Here is a 14,001-nt window from a genome sequence, read left to right on the forward strand (position 1 = left end):
TCACCTACTGCTGGCATGAGCTATTGAGTGAATGTAGTTAAGTGGCAGGAGGCAGAGGGACATCATGGACAATCTCAGCCCAGTGATGGACATGAACTGTATTTTTCTCTGCATGAGGTGGGGATCCTTTAAAGGGGTCCCCATAATGTCAGCATTTTCAAAGTATGCCTCTGGCTGCTGTTTAGAGTGATGATGATGTTAGGTGATGACCAAGTGAGAGGAACAGGCTTGGGTTTGGTTGCAGGGTTGCTGAGCAGTGCCAGGGTTCTGGGGTGGAGGAGGGAGGCCAGGTGACACAGTGTACATGAACTGGACAGCTATAAGCATGAAGGACTGAGTAGGGGAGGGTTATGACCACCCTGGCTTTCCATCAGTGATGATGGTAAACTTGCTTGTTAAGCTGGAGCTACTCTATCTGGATTTCTCCACAGAGCAACAGTGAGCTGGCCATCCTGTCAAATGAGCACGGCTCCTACAGGTACACGGAGTTTCTGACAGGCCTGGGCCGGCTCATCGAGCTCAAGGATTGCCAGCCAGACAAGGTGTACTTGGGTGGACTAGATGTGTGTGGTGAGGACGGCCAGTTCACCTACTGCTGGCATGATGACATTATGCAAGGTGTGTACTGCTCTAGGCTGGCCTGTTTCCAGCTCTGGGAGAGGCACAAAGAGGCCCAGCATACGATGTCTTGTCTTGGCGCTCAGCCCAGTGTCACCCACCCTACAGCTGTTTTCCACATTGCCACCCTGATGCCCACCAAGGATGTGGACAAGCACCGCTGTGACAAGAAACGGCACCTGGGCAATGATTTTGTTTCTATCATCTACAATGATTCTGGTGAGGACTTCAAGCTGGGCACCATCAAGGTAAGTAGGCTCTCCGTGTGCTGGATACCCAGGCAATGACTGAGTTCTGCCACCTACACCACCCAGACTGAGCAGCAGCCTAGGCCATCTTTATGTATGTTTGCTGGTGTATCTTGAATTGACCTGGAAGTGCCCTAAGAGGGGAGTCTCTCTTGGGAGCTTGTTGTCAGAGACACAGGAGACATGATCCCAAAGCCTATTTCTTCCTCTGTAGGATGAGCTGTGCCCTTCATGAGGAGTAGCTAGGTGAACATGTACCAGGGGGGGTGGGTGGTGTACAGTGCCCAGTGGAGTGTCCGCTTGGAGTGGCTTCTAAGGGTCCTTGTTGTGCACATTGCAGCACCCTTGGGTCAGCGCTAGCGTCACCTGTGGACTTAGGGTTTGTGGGCATCAGAATGTCAGAGAGAGCCTGGTACAGCCCAGCGGGCAAGTCTGAAATGAAGCACAGACTGTACCAGAAGCCATAGAGGATACAGCAGGGCCTTGGGGAGATGATCTGGGTGACTGTGGTCCTTGTGAAAGTCTGGTGAGACTGTCCATGGCAGCTGCTTTCAGGACGAGTGAGGGGAGATGAGGCAAGACTCTTGAGAAAAGCCAGTACAACTCACTGAGAAGGGGCACATGGGCAGTGCCACCCTGAGAACAGACTCAGAGTTAATATGGCAGCGTGGAAGCCGGGTCTGGAAGTTCTGTGTATGGACTCTGTGTGTGTGTGTGTGTGTGTGTGTGTGTGTGTGTGAGAGAGAGTTCTATGTGTATGGACTATGTATGTGTGTGGGGGGGAATTCTATGTATGGACTATGTGTGTGTGTGTATTGCAAGGCAGGTTGTATGCTGTAAGCAAATCTGTGTTGGGGCCCACATGCAGAGTAGATTGCATTTAGCCAGAGATGAAGACAAAAGCAGATGGCCAAATGATAAACCTGACACAGCAGTGAAGCAGGGTGGCCTTCAGCACAAGCTGGTGCCAAGATGACTTTCCTCTTGTCTGGCAGGGCCAATTCAACTTTGTCCATGTGATCATCACACCGCTGGACTACAAATGCAACCTGTTGACCCTGCAGTGCAGGAAAGGTGAGGCCCAGGCTGGGTAGGGTAGTAGTTGGCCTGAGTCAGGTATGAGCACCGTGTCTCCACAGACATGGAGGGCCTTGTGGACACCAGCGTGGCCAAGATCGTATCTGACCGAAACCTGTCCTTCGTGGCCCGACAGATGGCCCTACATGCAAATGTGAGTGGTAGCTGCCACCTAGGGCCAAGCAGGTGTGTGGGTGCTCCTGGATGGGAATTCACCATCCTGCTTTGGGTTCCCCAGATGGCCTCTCAGGTACACCACAGCCGCTCCAACCCGACTGACATCTATCCCTCCAAATGGATTGCCAGGCTCCGCCACATTAAGCGTCTCCGCCACCGGGTAAGGAAGACAGGGCTTCAGAGATGTGATGGCTGAAATCTGGTGGGGACAGAACTTCTGGGCTCACTGCCAAAGCTTTCTCTCTCTGTAGATCCGTGAAGAAGTGCACTATTCAAACCCAAGCTTGCCTCTGATGCACCCTCCAGCCCACACCAAAGCCCCAGTTCAGGCCTCTGCTGAGCCCACACCCACCTACGAGACAGGCCAGAGGAAACGCCTCATCTCCTCCGTGGATGATTTCACAGAGTTTGTATGAGGCCACTAGGGGTCCTGCGGTGCCAGAGCCATGCAGCTGGCCCTTCATTGTTTGACACCACCACCGTGAAACTGTACTCACACATGAAATAAACTGTGGCCATGTCCACCTGGCCCATGGAGTTCGGAGAAGCACAGATAGCAGCAGTCAGACAGCTTTTTTATTTGACTTTGTCTTGTCTGTTTGGGGTTGGGGCAGGATCAAGGCTAGAGCTGCAGCTGAGCCCACAGAAGCAGGCAGGCACCGTCACACATTCCCTTCTCCCCACCCTGGGGACCAGCCCCAGCGGGGGTCTTGTCCAATACTTCTTTCAACCCACAGTAGTCCTGGCCTTGCTCAGACCTGATACCAGCAGATCTGGGTGCTGCCTGGCCCCAGACAAGGGAGGAAAATGGGGCCATAGTGGCCCCAGTACCATCCAGCACCTGCCCAAAGCCAGACTCGGATCCTGTAATTGGCTGCAGCTTCCCCTGCACCTCTACCACGGGTAACTTCAGCCACTAGGCCCTTCAGCCCAAGTGAAAAATAGTGACATACAAAAATATATACATTTTAACCCCATATAAATTATTGATGGTGGACATACAAAGGGGATGGCGGCTAGAGGCAAGTATGCTGCACAAACAACAAGAGAGGTAATAATTTACGGGATGGACAGGGAAGAAGTGTAGCTTAGCCCTCCCTCAAGCTTCAGTCCTTAGCAAGGGGAGATGGCCGCCTAGGAGTAGAGCTGGGCACAGCCCGCTGTACCTGAGGACTTGGGAAATAAATTAGCATCTTGGAGACTGGGTACTCACTTGGTCCAATACTGCTGTATCCTCCTGTGGGGAGGGGACCTAGGTCCTGGCTGGCTACACAGCCTTTTTTAAAGTGCTGAAGCCCATAGGCAGACAGGTAAGGCCACAATACCTGTACCCTAAGGAACTTATATGCAGCCATTCTGCCTGGCCCAACCTTGAGGGCAGCAGAAGGTAATACTGAGTGGTGTTCCACCCTGGCTCTGAGAGGCCAGTGTGAAGCCACAGGCCTTCCCAGGATTGGGAACAACCGGACCCCTTGGGCCTAAGTGCTGCTGGGGTGGACCTTGTTGTTAGATCGCAGGGATGCCCTGCTGAGGCCCACTGCCTGGTCTAGCCCCTTACTGGTCCTAGCAAGGCGGCTGGGCAGAGCTGTCTGAGGGCCTGGAAAGCAGCCAGGGGAAGGGGAGAGAGGAGGTCTGCTGTGTCCATGGCCTTGAAGGCTCTGGAGTTGTTGCTCCAGCTGGTAGACATCCTCTGTGGCCTGGTTGAGTCGGTCAAATTGGACAAGCAGAGTTTCAAACACAGCATGTAGGCGTGAGGGCTCTGGTTCCAGCCTCAATGCCGAACGGTTCAAGCCTGCACTCAGCCCATCTGGCTGGCTGGATGAGGTGGAAGGGTGTGAAGCATCTGAGCCTGCGCTGGGTGGAGGCACAACCAGGGATGACTTCGAGCCCCTGGATGAGCGAGAAGGCAGTGGCTCCATTCCTTCAAACCGGACTTTGTGGCGGAACTGGGGGCGGCACAGGGGCTCGGTCAGTCCGGCTGCACCCTGGGCTCGTGAGACCCAGGGTGTGTCCCTCTCCCCCCCACTGGGCCGTACCCACCTCCTTGATCTTGCTGAAGCCCATCCAGAGCCGAAGCCTACGCAGAAAAAGCTCCACCATCTCATAGTCCTGGGGCTCCCAGGCTGGACGGTAGAGTTCCCCGCGCAGGGCATGGTACCGCCAACGCAGGAGAACAGCCCCTAACCTTAAGGCACCCCACATCCGCAGAGCCCAGAGCCCCACACACAGAAGAGGGGACAGGTACCAGGACTCAGAAGGGCACAGAGTAGGGACCCTGGTCCCAGGACACAGCACCAGGAAGGCTCGAGCCATGTTGTGGAGAGTGTCAGCACCAGAGGAAATAAGCTAAGGGAAAGAGACACAGGTAAAGGCGTGCCCTGGGTGAGACCCTTCCCTGGCACGCCCCAGAACAGCAACCTACCAGAACAGCCATCTGAGCATAGGCCACACCGAGCACCACTAGACCCAAGGTGGCACCCATGAGCTCTGGCAGAGCACGGTACAATGTCTTGCCAAAAACCGACCACTGGCGCACAAACCGCAGCTGCTGGGCAGCCTGCAGACAGAAGGCAGTCAACTTTCACCAGGCCCTGGGTTGATCCTAGTCACCAGCCTTGCACCAGCCCTTTGGCCCTTACCTTGATCAAGAGCAGGAAGAGTAGTGAGGCCGCCAGCCCTCGGGCCACAGAGCCCAGCTGAGCCACTTGGTCGAAGCTAGTGAAGTGGCGCGGATAGTCGTGTATAAAATGGGTCCACTGGCGGTCAGCAATGCTCAGCTGGGCCAGGCGTACTAGCCCTGTGGCTGTTGTCAACATCACCAGTAGCCACCGTGCCCAGGCATCAGGCTGTGCCGTGCGTGCACACCCCTCTCTGCGCCAGGTGTGCACCTCGGCCACGGAGAAGTATAGGGCAAATAGCAGCAAGCACACCTGAGGAACGGGGTGTCTATGAGGGGCGTGGCCAAGAGTAGCAGAGGGGTATGTTCAGATTCCTGTGGGGCGTGATCAGGATCCTGAGGACAGATGTCAAGTGGGAGGGCATACCGAGGTGAGTAGTGGCAGTGACAGGCCGGTGCTGAGTCGCCGTAATGCAAATGGGCGGACACTGAAGGCAGCCAGTGCATGGCCTGCTACAGGGAACTCCAGGCGCAGTGTGACAGCAGCGTGTAGCCCCACAGCAGGGCTGTAGCGGGTGAGTTCCACAAACACTGCACGGCTCCTACATGGAGGGTGCTGTCAGCAGGAGGGGCCATGTGTGCAGGAGCACAGGGTGCAAAATGGGAAGTTTGGCCAGTTACACAGGCCTGGGAAGGAGGTCCATAGGGGCTTCAGGGCTAGGTATGGGGACAGCTGGCTAGAGTGAGGCTCAGAGGCCTGCCAAGGGAACAGGTTTCCTGCTCACTTTCTCCTCAGCACCCACCTGCTGTCAAGCCAGTTGTGCAGCTGCAGGAAACCCAGCCGTGCACGGCTCTCCTCCAGACTCAGCCCCAGCTCCTGGACATAGCCTCCACTGTCATACACTGCACAGTAGCCCCAGTACCATGCGCTGTGGAGACAGGACAGAACCGGAAACTCCCCAGCCCTGAGAGCATCTGGTAGGCATGCCCTCCTCTAAAGAACTTCCATTACCCAGGTGGGGACTTAGGCCCTTACTCTACTCACCCCAACAAGTCAGGTGCAGAGTAGGACCATGTCTCAGAGTCATTTTGAGCCACACTCTGCCAGCCAATGCCATAGTCACTGGTGCTCAAACTTCCTGCAGTTGAACACATGTGCTCTGAGCTGGAAGGGTCTGCGCTCAGGACATACGACACAATGGGTGACTCCCTGTGCTGTAGACTTTCCTGAATCCTCCCGGCCATCCATTCTGCAGGACATCTGATTACACTGTGACCCCTGAGATTGTGTTATTTACTGGAAAAACTTGTCTCTAGTTGTGGTGTGGATCAGCCCTAGCACACGCGTTTAACCCAAGAGCTTTCTGCTTATTGTAAGCAGGATTAGATAAAGCCAACCATAGGTCAGGAGGTGGAGCAAGCAACCAGTTGAGAGGAAGTGAATTTAGGATTAAGGGAAAAAACCATAGAGAGTATGAGGGAAGCGGGAGGATGGCTAGAAAGACGCATAGGAAGAAAGAGACGGGACATTTGAGTTTGAGGGGGGTTTTGAGACATTAGAGGAAGAGAGAGGGGTAGAATGTGAGCTGAGGAGGAAGGTCAGCTGGGTGCTTTCTCTGCCTCTCTGAGCTAGCAGGATTTTACCCCAGCATCTGGCTCTAGAGTCTTTATTGGTAAAATTGAACAATGGAGATTTTGTTAAAAACAACAACCACCCATAAAGCAAACGTTATTATTACCAGTTATAAAGAAGAGGGCAAAGGTCATATAACTAAGTGGAGTTGAAATAGCTGAGCTGCAGTTGCAATGGAAGGAACGGGGTAACAAGCACAGATGGCCATCCCCAGCTTACCTTCCTGCAGTCGCACCTGCCGTAGCCGTGGGGGTCCCAGCTCAGGATTAGACTGGTTCCCGTGGACATAGGGCAAGAGGACATGTGACATCCATGGCCAGAACTCATCAGACCTGCCAGAAAACATTAGTCACTGAGGTCAAGGGTATCAGGGCCCAAGAGGTGCTGCCTCAGCAGCCCCTGAGATGATGCTGGGCATTGTTCCCTCTCTTGGACTGTTACTTGGGGCAGATAATTCTGTTCTGATAATGTGCTATGTACTACAGAAAACTAAGCAGTGTCCCAATTCTCTACCCACTAGATCCTCCAGCATGTACTCTAGTCCTGACAGCCTAACAGGAATCTAGATCAGAGATGTCCAATCTTTCAGCTTATGTGGGCCACAGGGGTTTCTAACCCACAGTCCACAGGTTTCAAGAGCATTACACAGGTTCATTTTGTATGACACTGTGATTATGTTGTTGTCTACAAAGTTTAATTAAGTTATAAACAACACAAAAAGAAAATATGCTTCAAACAGCAAATTTTCTGTTGGGATTCATTCACAGCTACTGAGTTACAAGTGGTTCATGAACTGTACGACCCTTGATTCTAGATACTTCAAAATGTTCTCTAGAGGCTGGGCTGGACTAAAGACAAAACCAATATGGGCCTTGGTGGGCACCAGTTGCCACTCTGGCCCAATGCAAGGTGGATGTAAGTGTCCGTACCGGGTGATGGCCAAAAAGGCTTGGCTATCCAACTCCTGCTTGATGGCACTTTGTAGGCGGTAGGCATGACCATGGCAAGAAGCATCCCCATAGTTGGCCAGGAGCGTCACCAGTAGAAAAAGCATGTATACCAAGAGGCTCTGTAGACAGGGATAGAGGGCTCTGATCATAGTGTACACCTTTAATCCCAGCACTCAGGCGGCAAAGGCAGGTAAATCTCCAAGTTTGTGGCTAGCCTGGTCTATGGAGCGAGTTCCAGGACAGCCAGGGATACATAGAGAAACCCAGACAGCTGTGCCCAGTGCCCTCAAGGCCAGGAGGAAGCAGGAACTTGAGATGTACAATAACAGGTAGGGGCAGCAATGATAGGACGGCAGGAGCTACAAAGCTCCAGTGCTTGCTGGGGGTCAGGAGCAGAGCAAACAACGCTAGAGTAGAGGTTACCTGTAGCCAGAGCTCACCTTCATCATGTCATGAAGCTTTTTGACCTTGCGGGCTTCCTCCTTTGCCAAGAAGAGTGCAAAACCATGAGGAGGCCGTACACGGGGCACCCGTTCACTTACAGGTGTTACAGCAGGGCTTTCTACCAGAGTGTCGTCTTCATCAGGGTGTAGCCGCTTGGCTATCAGTGAGAAGTAGAGGGCTTCCAGCAGGACCTGGGGTGGTAGTGGAATCAGCTGGCAAGCATGAGACTGGCAGCCCCCTCCCCTCTAGGAGTCCTCTCACCTTAAGGGGCTCCCAGCCAAGAAATGAGGCCAGGAAGCTGGAGCTGCTTGAAAGAAGCCACATGACACTCACGCTGGGGGGGAAGCTGGCACCAATCCACCCTGAGACCGCAACAGCCACTGCTACCAAGAATAGGCTGAGCCCATGGGCCAGGGAGGCACACCAGGCAGGCAGCAGTCGCTTCCGAAGGCCTTCCACCAGTCCTGGAGACACACAGACAGTTACATGGCTTCCAGTCCAGGAGGGCCTGGGAGGGATGTCCTGGTCTGTGTGAGCATACCTGTCCTGGAGAGCCTTGTCCCCAGGGGCTGTTCCCAGGTCAGGCCCATGCTGGGTGGTCTCTTCTCCCCCAGTGTCTGCAGCATCAGTGTTTCTGTTTTCTCCCCAGGAACACTGGACCTGAGCACAGACCAGGGCCATGAGTTTTGTGCACCCGCCCCCCAGAAAGAAGAGGCAGTGATTTCAGTCTGTATTCATCTGGGAGCAGCTCCTTCAGCATCTTAGGAGTCCTGGACCATGCAGATGTGCTGGGTATGTATGACACCCTGATCACTGTCCTTGTTTGCTTCCTATATATACACCCACTGCCCAGGGCCCAACAAAGGGACTAGTAGGTCCTTATCTTATATGTTCTGTCCTGGCATGAACCAGTGGCCCTTCTCCAACCTCATACCAACTATACAGGACTGTGGTCTAAACCTTACATACACACTCCCCACCCTGTAGAATGTTACAGAGGTGCACATTCCCGTGTGATTCTGTTTTTAAAAAGGTGAGTGTGGTCTACACAGGGAGTTCTAGGTCAGCCAGGAATATACAGTGAGACCCTGTCTCAAAAACAAATAAGTAAGCAAGCAAGCAAGGAAGCAAGGCAGGCAAGGAAGCAAGAGGGCAAAAAGAAGACATGAAACTACCATGCTGTCTGAGGGGAAAGTCGCCACGTTTATAAGTGCTTCTTGTGACCCAAGGACTTCTAAATGCATGGCCCACACCAAGTGTACACTGCCACTGAGCCCTGACCTGTCTCTGACTCAGAGGTCTCTGGACCTGGGCCACTTAATGAGCAAAAGTGTCTGGGTTTAGCTTATTAGGCAAGCACAGAATAGCGAATAACCAGAAATGGTTTTCTTTGAATTAAATTTGCTGAACATAAAAATTATAGAGCATTTAGCTAAATTTAAAAATTGAGGACATTTATTAGCAGCACTTCTGATGTAATAGGCACAGTAATAGTTCTCACTCATCATTCAATGTGAGGCTGTCCACAGAATGGATATGGAGACCAACACTGTTAAGATGCACAGGCTGGGTGGTGGTGGTGGCGCACGCCTTTAATCCCAGCACTTGAGAGGCAGAGGCAAGCGAATCTCTGTGAGTTTGAGACCAGCCTGATCTGCAGAGCTAGTTCCAGGACAGGCTCCAAAGCTACAGAGAAACCCTGTCTGGAAAATAAAAAGGAAAAAAAAAAAGATGCACAGCACAGAGCACCAGGTTTTCATCAGATTCGGCTGCATGACCAAGCTGTGCCTGTCATTATACTATACTATCAGTTACCCAGTACTGGTCACAACTGGATGTCAGGCACTGTTGGACATTTTAGTGTATGACGGTGAAAAGAACAAGTCTCTCTGCTCTCAGTGTATGCTCACCAGCAGCAGAAATGGGTCAGTGTTTTGAAAGCAGGAAGGGCCTGGAAAGGCATAGCATGTGTGAGTGAGACTTGACTGTATCCATACCAGGTAAAGACAATCTCTGCTCAAGCCATATCAAGCAAATCCATGAAGGAAGGGACAAGTGAAACACCTCTTTGGGGAAGAGGACTCTGGGTAGAGGGAGCAGCAGATGCAGGAGGCAGGAGTTTGAAGTGGTATGCTAAGTTGTGGAGCAGCAGGACCTATTTCTTGGCTCTATATGGTATCAGGACTACACCAGTGTGGGAGGCCAGCTAAGAAGGCCCTGTAGATCCCTTCTAGAGTGACTGAGAGGGTCTCTCTAGAGCCAACAGTGTGCTCCTAACAGGGCTGCTCATAAAGGAGGTGGCTTCTGTTGTGCACTAGAGACCACACACTCCTGGGGATATTAGCTAGCAGTGGCCATCACGCTGCAGTGAGGCTGACGTGGGAATAACTGGAGTCTGCCATTGGCCTGGCCAGTGTACCTGCTGTCTTTCTAAGCATTGATACAAGAAATAAGGGGCTAGGGAAGCAGGGTCAGAGAACTACAGAGAAGTAGAGGGCGTCACAGAGCAGGCCTAGCAATAGTCCAAGCAGAAAAGACCTGAGATAGAAGATGCGGCTGGGAACACTCATCCCTGCATCTGGACAGAAGCTGAGAGTACTTGTAAGAGAATGATGGGAAAAAAAGAGTCCCAGAGCCCAGACTTCTGCCTCAGTGGACTAGAGAGGCAGTAGGGACAGAATACTTCTAGTCTTGTTGACTCTGAGCAGTTCAGCTGCATGGAGCTCCGGATAGTGGGCTATGGCACTGACCAGCAATTCCCTGTGTTTTTCCCTTGAACCATTCCTGCCAAGGTCAAGTAACCCAGAGAATTTTCCTTTTCTGCATCTGGTTTAGTCAGCTCATACAACACTAATCTCTGGTTGTTTAAAATTTAGAATGAAAATGTGGATACTGAAATAGATGCAGATGACAAAACGAATATATAATTCTACATGAGCTCTAGTCACTGAATTGGGAAAAACCAAGAATCTTGATCATTTTTAAGCATTCAAATAATCAAAATAGTCTCAAAATAAAAATGAAGTATTTAAAAACTTTAGCATCAATTTTTACAGTGTTGATTCCAAGTCAAAATCCCTGCGTGGCTATGCAGTGAAACCTTGCCTCAAAACAAAAAACAAAATTTCTTTCCAGACCAAGCCCCTGAGGTACATCCTGGTTGTCTTTCCATTTGTCAAGCGTCCTGTGTTTCTGTCCCTTCCCTAAAAGGATAACATGCTGGCTCCTGGGGATCCCATGAACTCCCCTCTGTGGGGAAAGTGGAGGCTCAGAGCAGTCAAGCAACACAGGCACAGTCCAACACTGGGTGACAGCACAGCCAGGAGACCCTCAGCTTCCTGAGGCAGGTACAGGGCCCCACTATACAACTACCACGAACACCCTACCTCCTTCCAACCATGCCAGGCACTCACAGGCTAGTAAGCAGGTCTGTTTCTATGAGGGCATCCTGAGTGGGAACCAGGTTGCTGGCCCCATCAGCCAGGACCTGCTGGATCAGGTTTTCATCTAGAGGGAACAAGAAGTGTTGGAGTAGCATGACACTGAGTAACTTGTGCTCTCCTAGAGCTTGGAAATCATTCCTTCCCACTCTGGCTTACCTGATGCTGACAAGTATTTAGTAGGCAAAGAAGGGCTAACCAGAGAGATGGCATCTTCCTCTGGGCCCAACATGCAACCAGGCCTATTCTGTGGCAATTGCTGCACTGTGCTGCTCACAACAGACGGGTCACTGAGCAGGTCTGGCCAACTGAGAGTGCCCTCACTGGATGGCCAGCACACCAGACTGTGGGAAACAGACATCCTGACATGTACCTGACCCAAGTCTAATCATACAAGTACAGGAAGCAATATACACAAGGATACATTAGCTTTGGAGCAGCCCCACTCCTAGAACAGTACATAACAACACCCAGAGACAGCCAAAACAGGATGAGGATGAGCACACACAGTCCAGCACCCGAGCATGACCTGCCAGGCACTACTGCTGACTCAGGCTGAAGCTTCCAGACACTCTAGGCAGCCTCACCTTTTAGCATCTTCCAGAAACAGGTCATTCTTCACTTGCCCAGCAAGGGCCTGCTGAGAGAAGAAAGTGCCTCAGTGTGGTTTGCAGCAGCAGAAGTGACACCCCAACCATCCCTAACCAGCTCACCCTGCCCTGAGCCCCCGGGGGAACATTCACCTCTGTGAGGCCAGAGAGTGTGAGGAGGGAGCTGTCAAGCACAGACGGGTCCAGGTAGCTGTCAACATCTAGCGCCTGCTGCCCTGGGGGTGTGGGGTTTTGGTCACCAGACACCTGTGAGGAAAGAAGAGTGACTTCAGTCTTCAGTGGCTGGTACAACGGGGCAGGAGTCACTGGCCTGGGTTCTGTGTGATGATTCTGAATGACCCACCCAGGGCTCTTTACTGGCTCTAGGGCTACTTGGACTTTTTTTCTTTTTTCTTTTTTTGATTCTTTTTGAGCCAGGGATTCTCTGTGTGACGGCCCTGGCTGTCCTGGACTCACTCTGTAGACCCGCCTGGCCTTGAACTCACAGAGATCCGCCTGCCCAAATGCTAGGATTAAAGGTGTGCACCACCACTGTCCAGTTTGAACTCTTTTAAAATTGGTTTTGGCAGTTTGTAGTTTGGTCTTTCTAGCAATCAACTCTTTCTTTTAGGTTCCTTAACCCCACCAGTGTAGAATCTGCTTCCAAGCCCCATTTATTTCTCTGGAGGGACTAAGATGTCTCCTCAATTTATGGTTTGGTCATTTAAATCACTTCCCCTTGGTCAATCTAGCCGATGGCTTATCAGTTCTGTTTACTAGTCCAAAGAATCACGTTTGGTTTCTGGATTTTCTCTCTGGCTGCTATACCAAACAACACAAACCATACTCCACCTCAGAGCTCTGCGGCCCTTGCCCAGCCCACCTTACTCCGTGACATCCGGAAGAGGAACAGGACAGCCAAGTAGACAGGGTAGACAACAACACTGGACACGAGACCAACGGCAACTATGTCAACACTTGGCGGGATCAGACTGGATACAGGCCCCATGCTGAGGTGACAGAGAAGACAGGATGAGTTAGGGAGAAGACTAAAAGGAAGTCAGCCAGGGTGGTCAGCAAACCTCACAGGACCCACCTGTATGTGGTATCTCCCACGACCCCATACCACACAGCATTGGCAGCCAGGAACAGGCAGAGGAGGAGGACACAGCAGGTGACCCTCTGGACCCGGGTGAAGCGGCTGCGAGGTGGCCTGTCCCATATGGAGAGCCAGATGTGCTTGTCAAAGAAGCCTCTCTGCAGCTCGGCCACTAGAAGGCGCTGGAACTGCCACAAGGCAGCTTCATCTGGGAGGATTCAGATTTACAGCAGGAATGCAGTGGGTGCCCATGTCACTCCCCTCTCCCTTTCTCCACTACCAAGGCAGGTGGGTAGCCTTACTTGCTGCAAGCACCTCTTTCTCCACTAAGCCCCCATTGGCCTCAGTCTCCACTGACAGCCAGTCGTTGACCAGAAAGAAGGTGCTTTGGGCACTCTGCAGGTCCCGGACGATGATGTGCTGCAGGAACCAGGCGGGGCTGAGCCCTGTGGAGAAAGGGACCCAGATGAGGACTGAAGCAGGCTGGCAGGATGCAGGGGTGGCGAAGGCTCTTACTCTGACCTTTGTTGTCATGCCACACTCGAATTTTCCACACACTCCCCAGGCTGTGTGGGGTAGCAATCTGGAAGATGTCCAGACTGTTGCGATGAAAGGCTCTGTCTCCATCTAAGTGCCGGTGACCACTACGATTGTCCTCTCCATACAACATGATGCCTACATGAGCCGTGGTACCTGGAGAGCAGAGAACTCTGGGTTTGCTATTCATTATGTACGAAACTCACATCAGCCATCCTATCTACGAACAGTACAGGTAGCCCTGAGCTTTCAACAGGTTCTGAAATGGTTACTTTTATACTAATGTAGATTGAACACAGGGCCCTATGATAGGCAAGTACCCTATCCTGAGTTCCATATCTAGCCATTTTTTTAAAGCATTTTATTTTAGCATAGGATCTCATTAAGACACCCAAACTGGCTTGCAACTTGCCCTCATTTGCCTGAGTTTGTGATTTCCCCCATATCAGCCTCCCAGGTAGCTAGGATTATAGGCATGCACCACCAGGTCCAGTCTGCATAGTTCAAACAGACCCAAATTCCAGGTTTCTCAATTTGTTAACAAACACCAAGCCCACAATAGCATGGCTTT

The 14,001-nt window shown here is 51.9% G+C and overlaps 2 protein-coding genes across 17 annotated transcripts in view; one reads left to right on the forward strand and one right to left on the reverse strand.

Annotated features, from left to right (window-relative positions):
- Positions 1-2,672, forward strand: part of Tsc2 (TSC complex subunit 2) — a 32,756-nt gene extending 30,084 nt beyond the window's left edge. For all 8 annotated transcript variants that reach the window (XM_075941614.1, XM_075941610.1, XM_075941613.1 and 5 more), the window contains 6 exons: positions 432-618; positions 727-866; positions 1,862-1,940; positions 2,006-2,097; positions 2,182-2,280; positions 2,372-2,672. In XM_075941614.1, the coding sequence (XP_075797729.1) occupies positions 432-618; positions 727-866; positions 1,862-1,940; positions 2,006-2,097; positions 2,182-2,280; positions 2,372-2,536 (762 nt within the window). In that variant the 3' untranslated portion in view covers positions 2,537-2,672. The remainder of the gene's footprint in view (positions 1-431; positions 619-726; positions 867-1,861; positions 1,941-2,005; positions 2,098-2,181; positions 2,281-2,371) is intronic.
- Pkd1 (polycystin 1, transient receptor potential channel interacting) overlaps positions 2,673-14,001 on the reverse strand; it is a 48,814-nt gene continuing 37,485 nt past the window's right edge. For 2 of the 9 annotated variants that reach the window (XM_075941600.1, XM_075941599.1), the window contains exons 27-46: positions 13,416-13,586; positions 13,196-13,339; positions 12,891-13,101; positions 12,678-12,804; positions 11,948-12,061; positions 11,792-11,841; positions 11,364-11,548; positions 11,178-11,271; positions 8,306-8,424; positions 8,026-8,228; positions 7,761-7,955; positions 7,300-7,439; positions 6,590-6,702; positions 5,783-5,912; positions 5,541-5,666; positions 5,165-5,339; positions 4,760-5,050; positions 4,543-4,677; positions 4,161-4,466; positions 2,673-4,066 (exon numbers count right to left, since the gene is read on the reverse strand). In XM_075941600.1, the coding sequence (XP_075797715.1) occupies positions 3,599-4,066; positions 4,161-4,466; positions 4,543-4,677; positions 4,760-5,050; positions 5,165-5,339; positions 5,541-5,666; positions 5,783-5,912; positions 6,590-6,702; positions 7,300-7,439; positions 7,761-7,955; positions 8,026-8,228; positions 8,306-8,424; positions 11,178-11,271; positions 11,364-11,548; positions 11,792-11,841; positions 11,948-12,061; positions 12,678-12,804; positions 12,891-13,101; positions 13,196-13,339; positions 13,416-13,586 (3,497 nt within the window). In that variant the 3' untranslated portion in view covers positions 2,673-3,598. Of the gene's footprint in view, positions 4,067-4,160; positions 4,467-4,542; positions 4,678-4,759; positions 5,051-5,164; positions 5,340-5,540; positions 5,667-5,782; positions 5,913-6,589; positions 6,703-7,299; positions 7,440-7,760; positions 7,956-8,025; positions 8,229-8,305; positions 8,425-11,150; positions 11,272-11,363; positions 11,549-11,791; positions 11,845-11,947; positions 12,062-12,677; positions 12,805-12,890; positions 13,102-13,195; positions 13,340-13,415; positions 13,587-14,001 lie in introns of those variants that run through there. The other 7 variants (XM_075941598.1, XM_075941597.1, XM_075941602.1 and 4 more) reach the window with 6 other exon arrangements.

This window comes from Microtus pennsylvanicus, chromosome 11, assembly GCF_037038515.1.
Source record: "Microtus pennsylvanicus isolate mMicPen1 chromosome 11, mMicPen1.hap1, whole genome shotgun sequence".
Lineage (NCBI taxonomy): Eukaryota > Metazoa > Chordata > Mammalia > Rodentia > Cricetidae > Microtus > Microtus pennsylvanicus.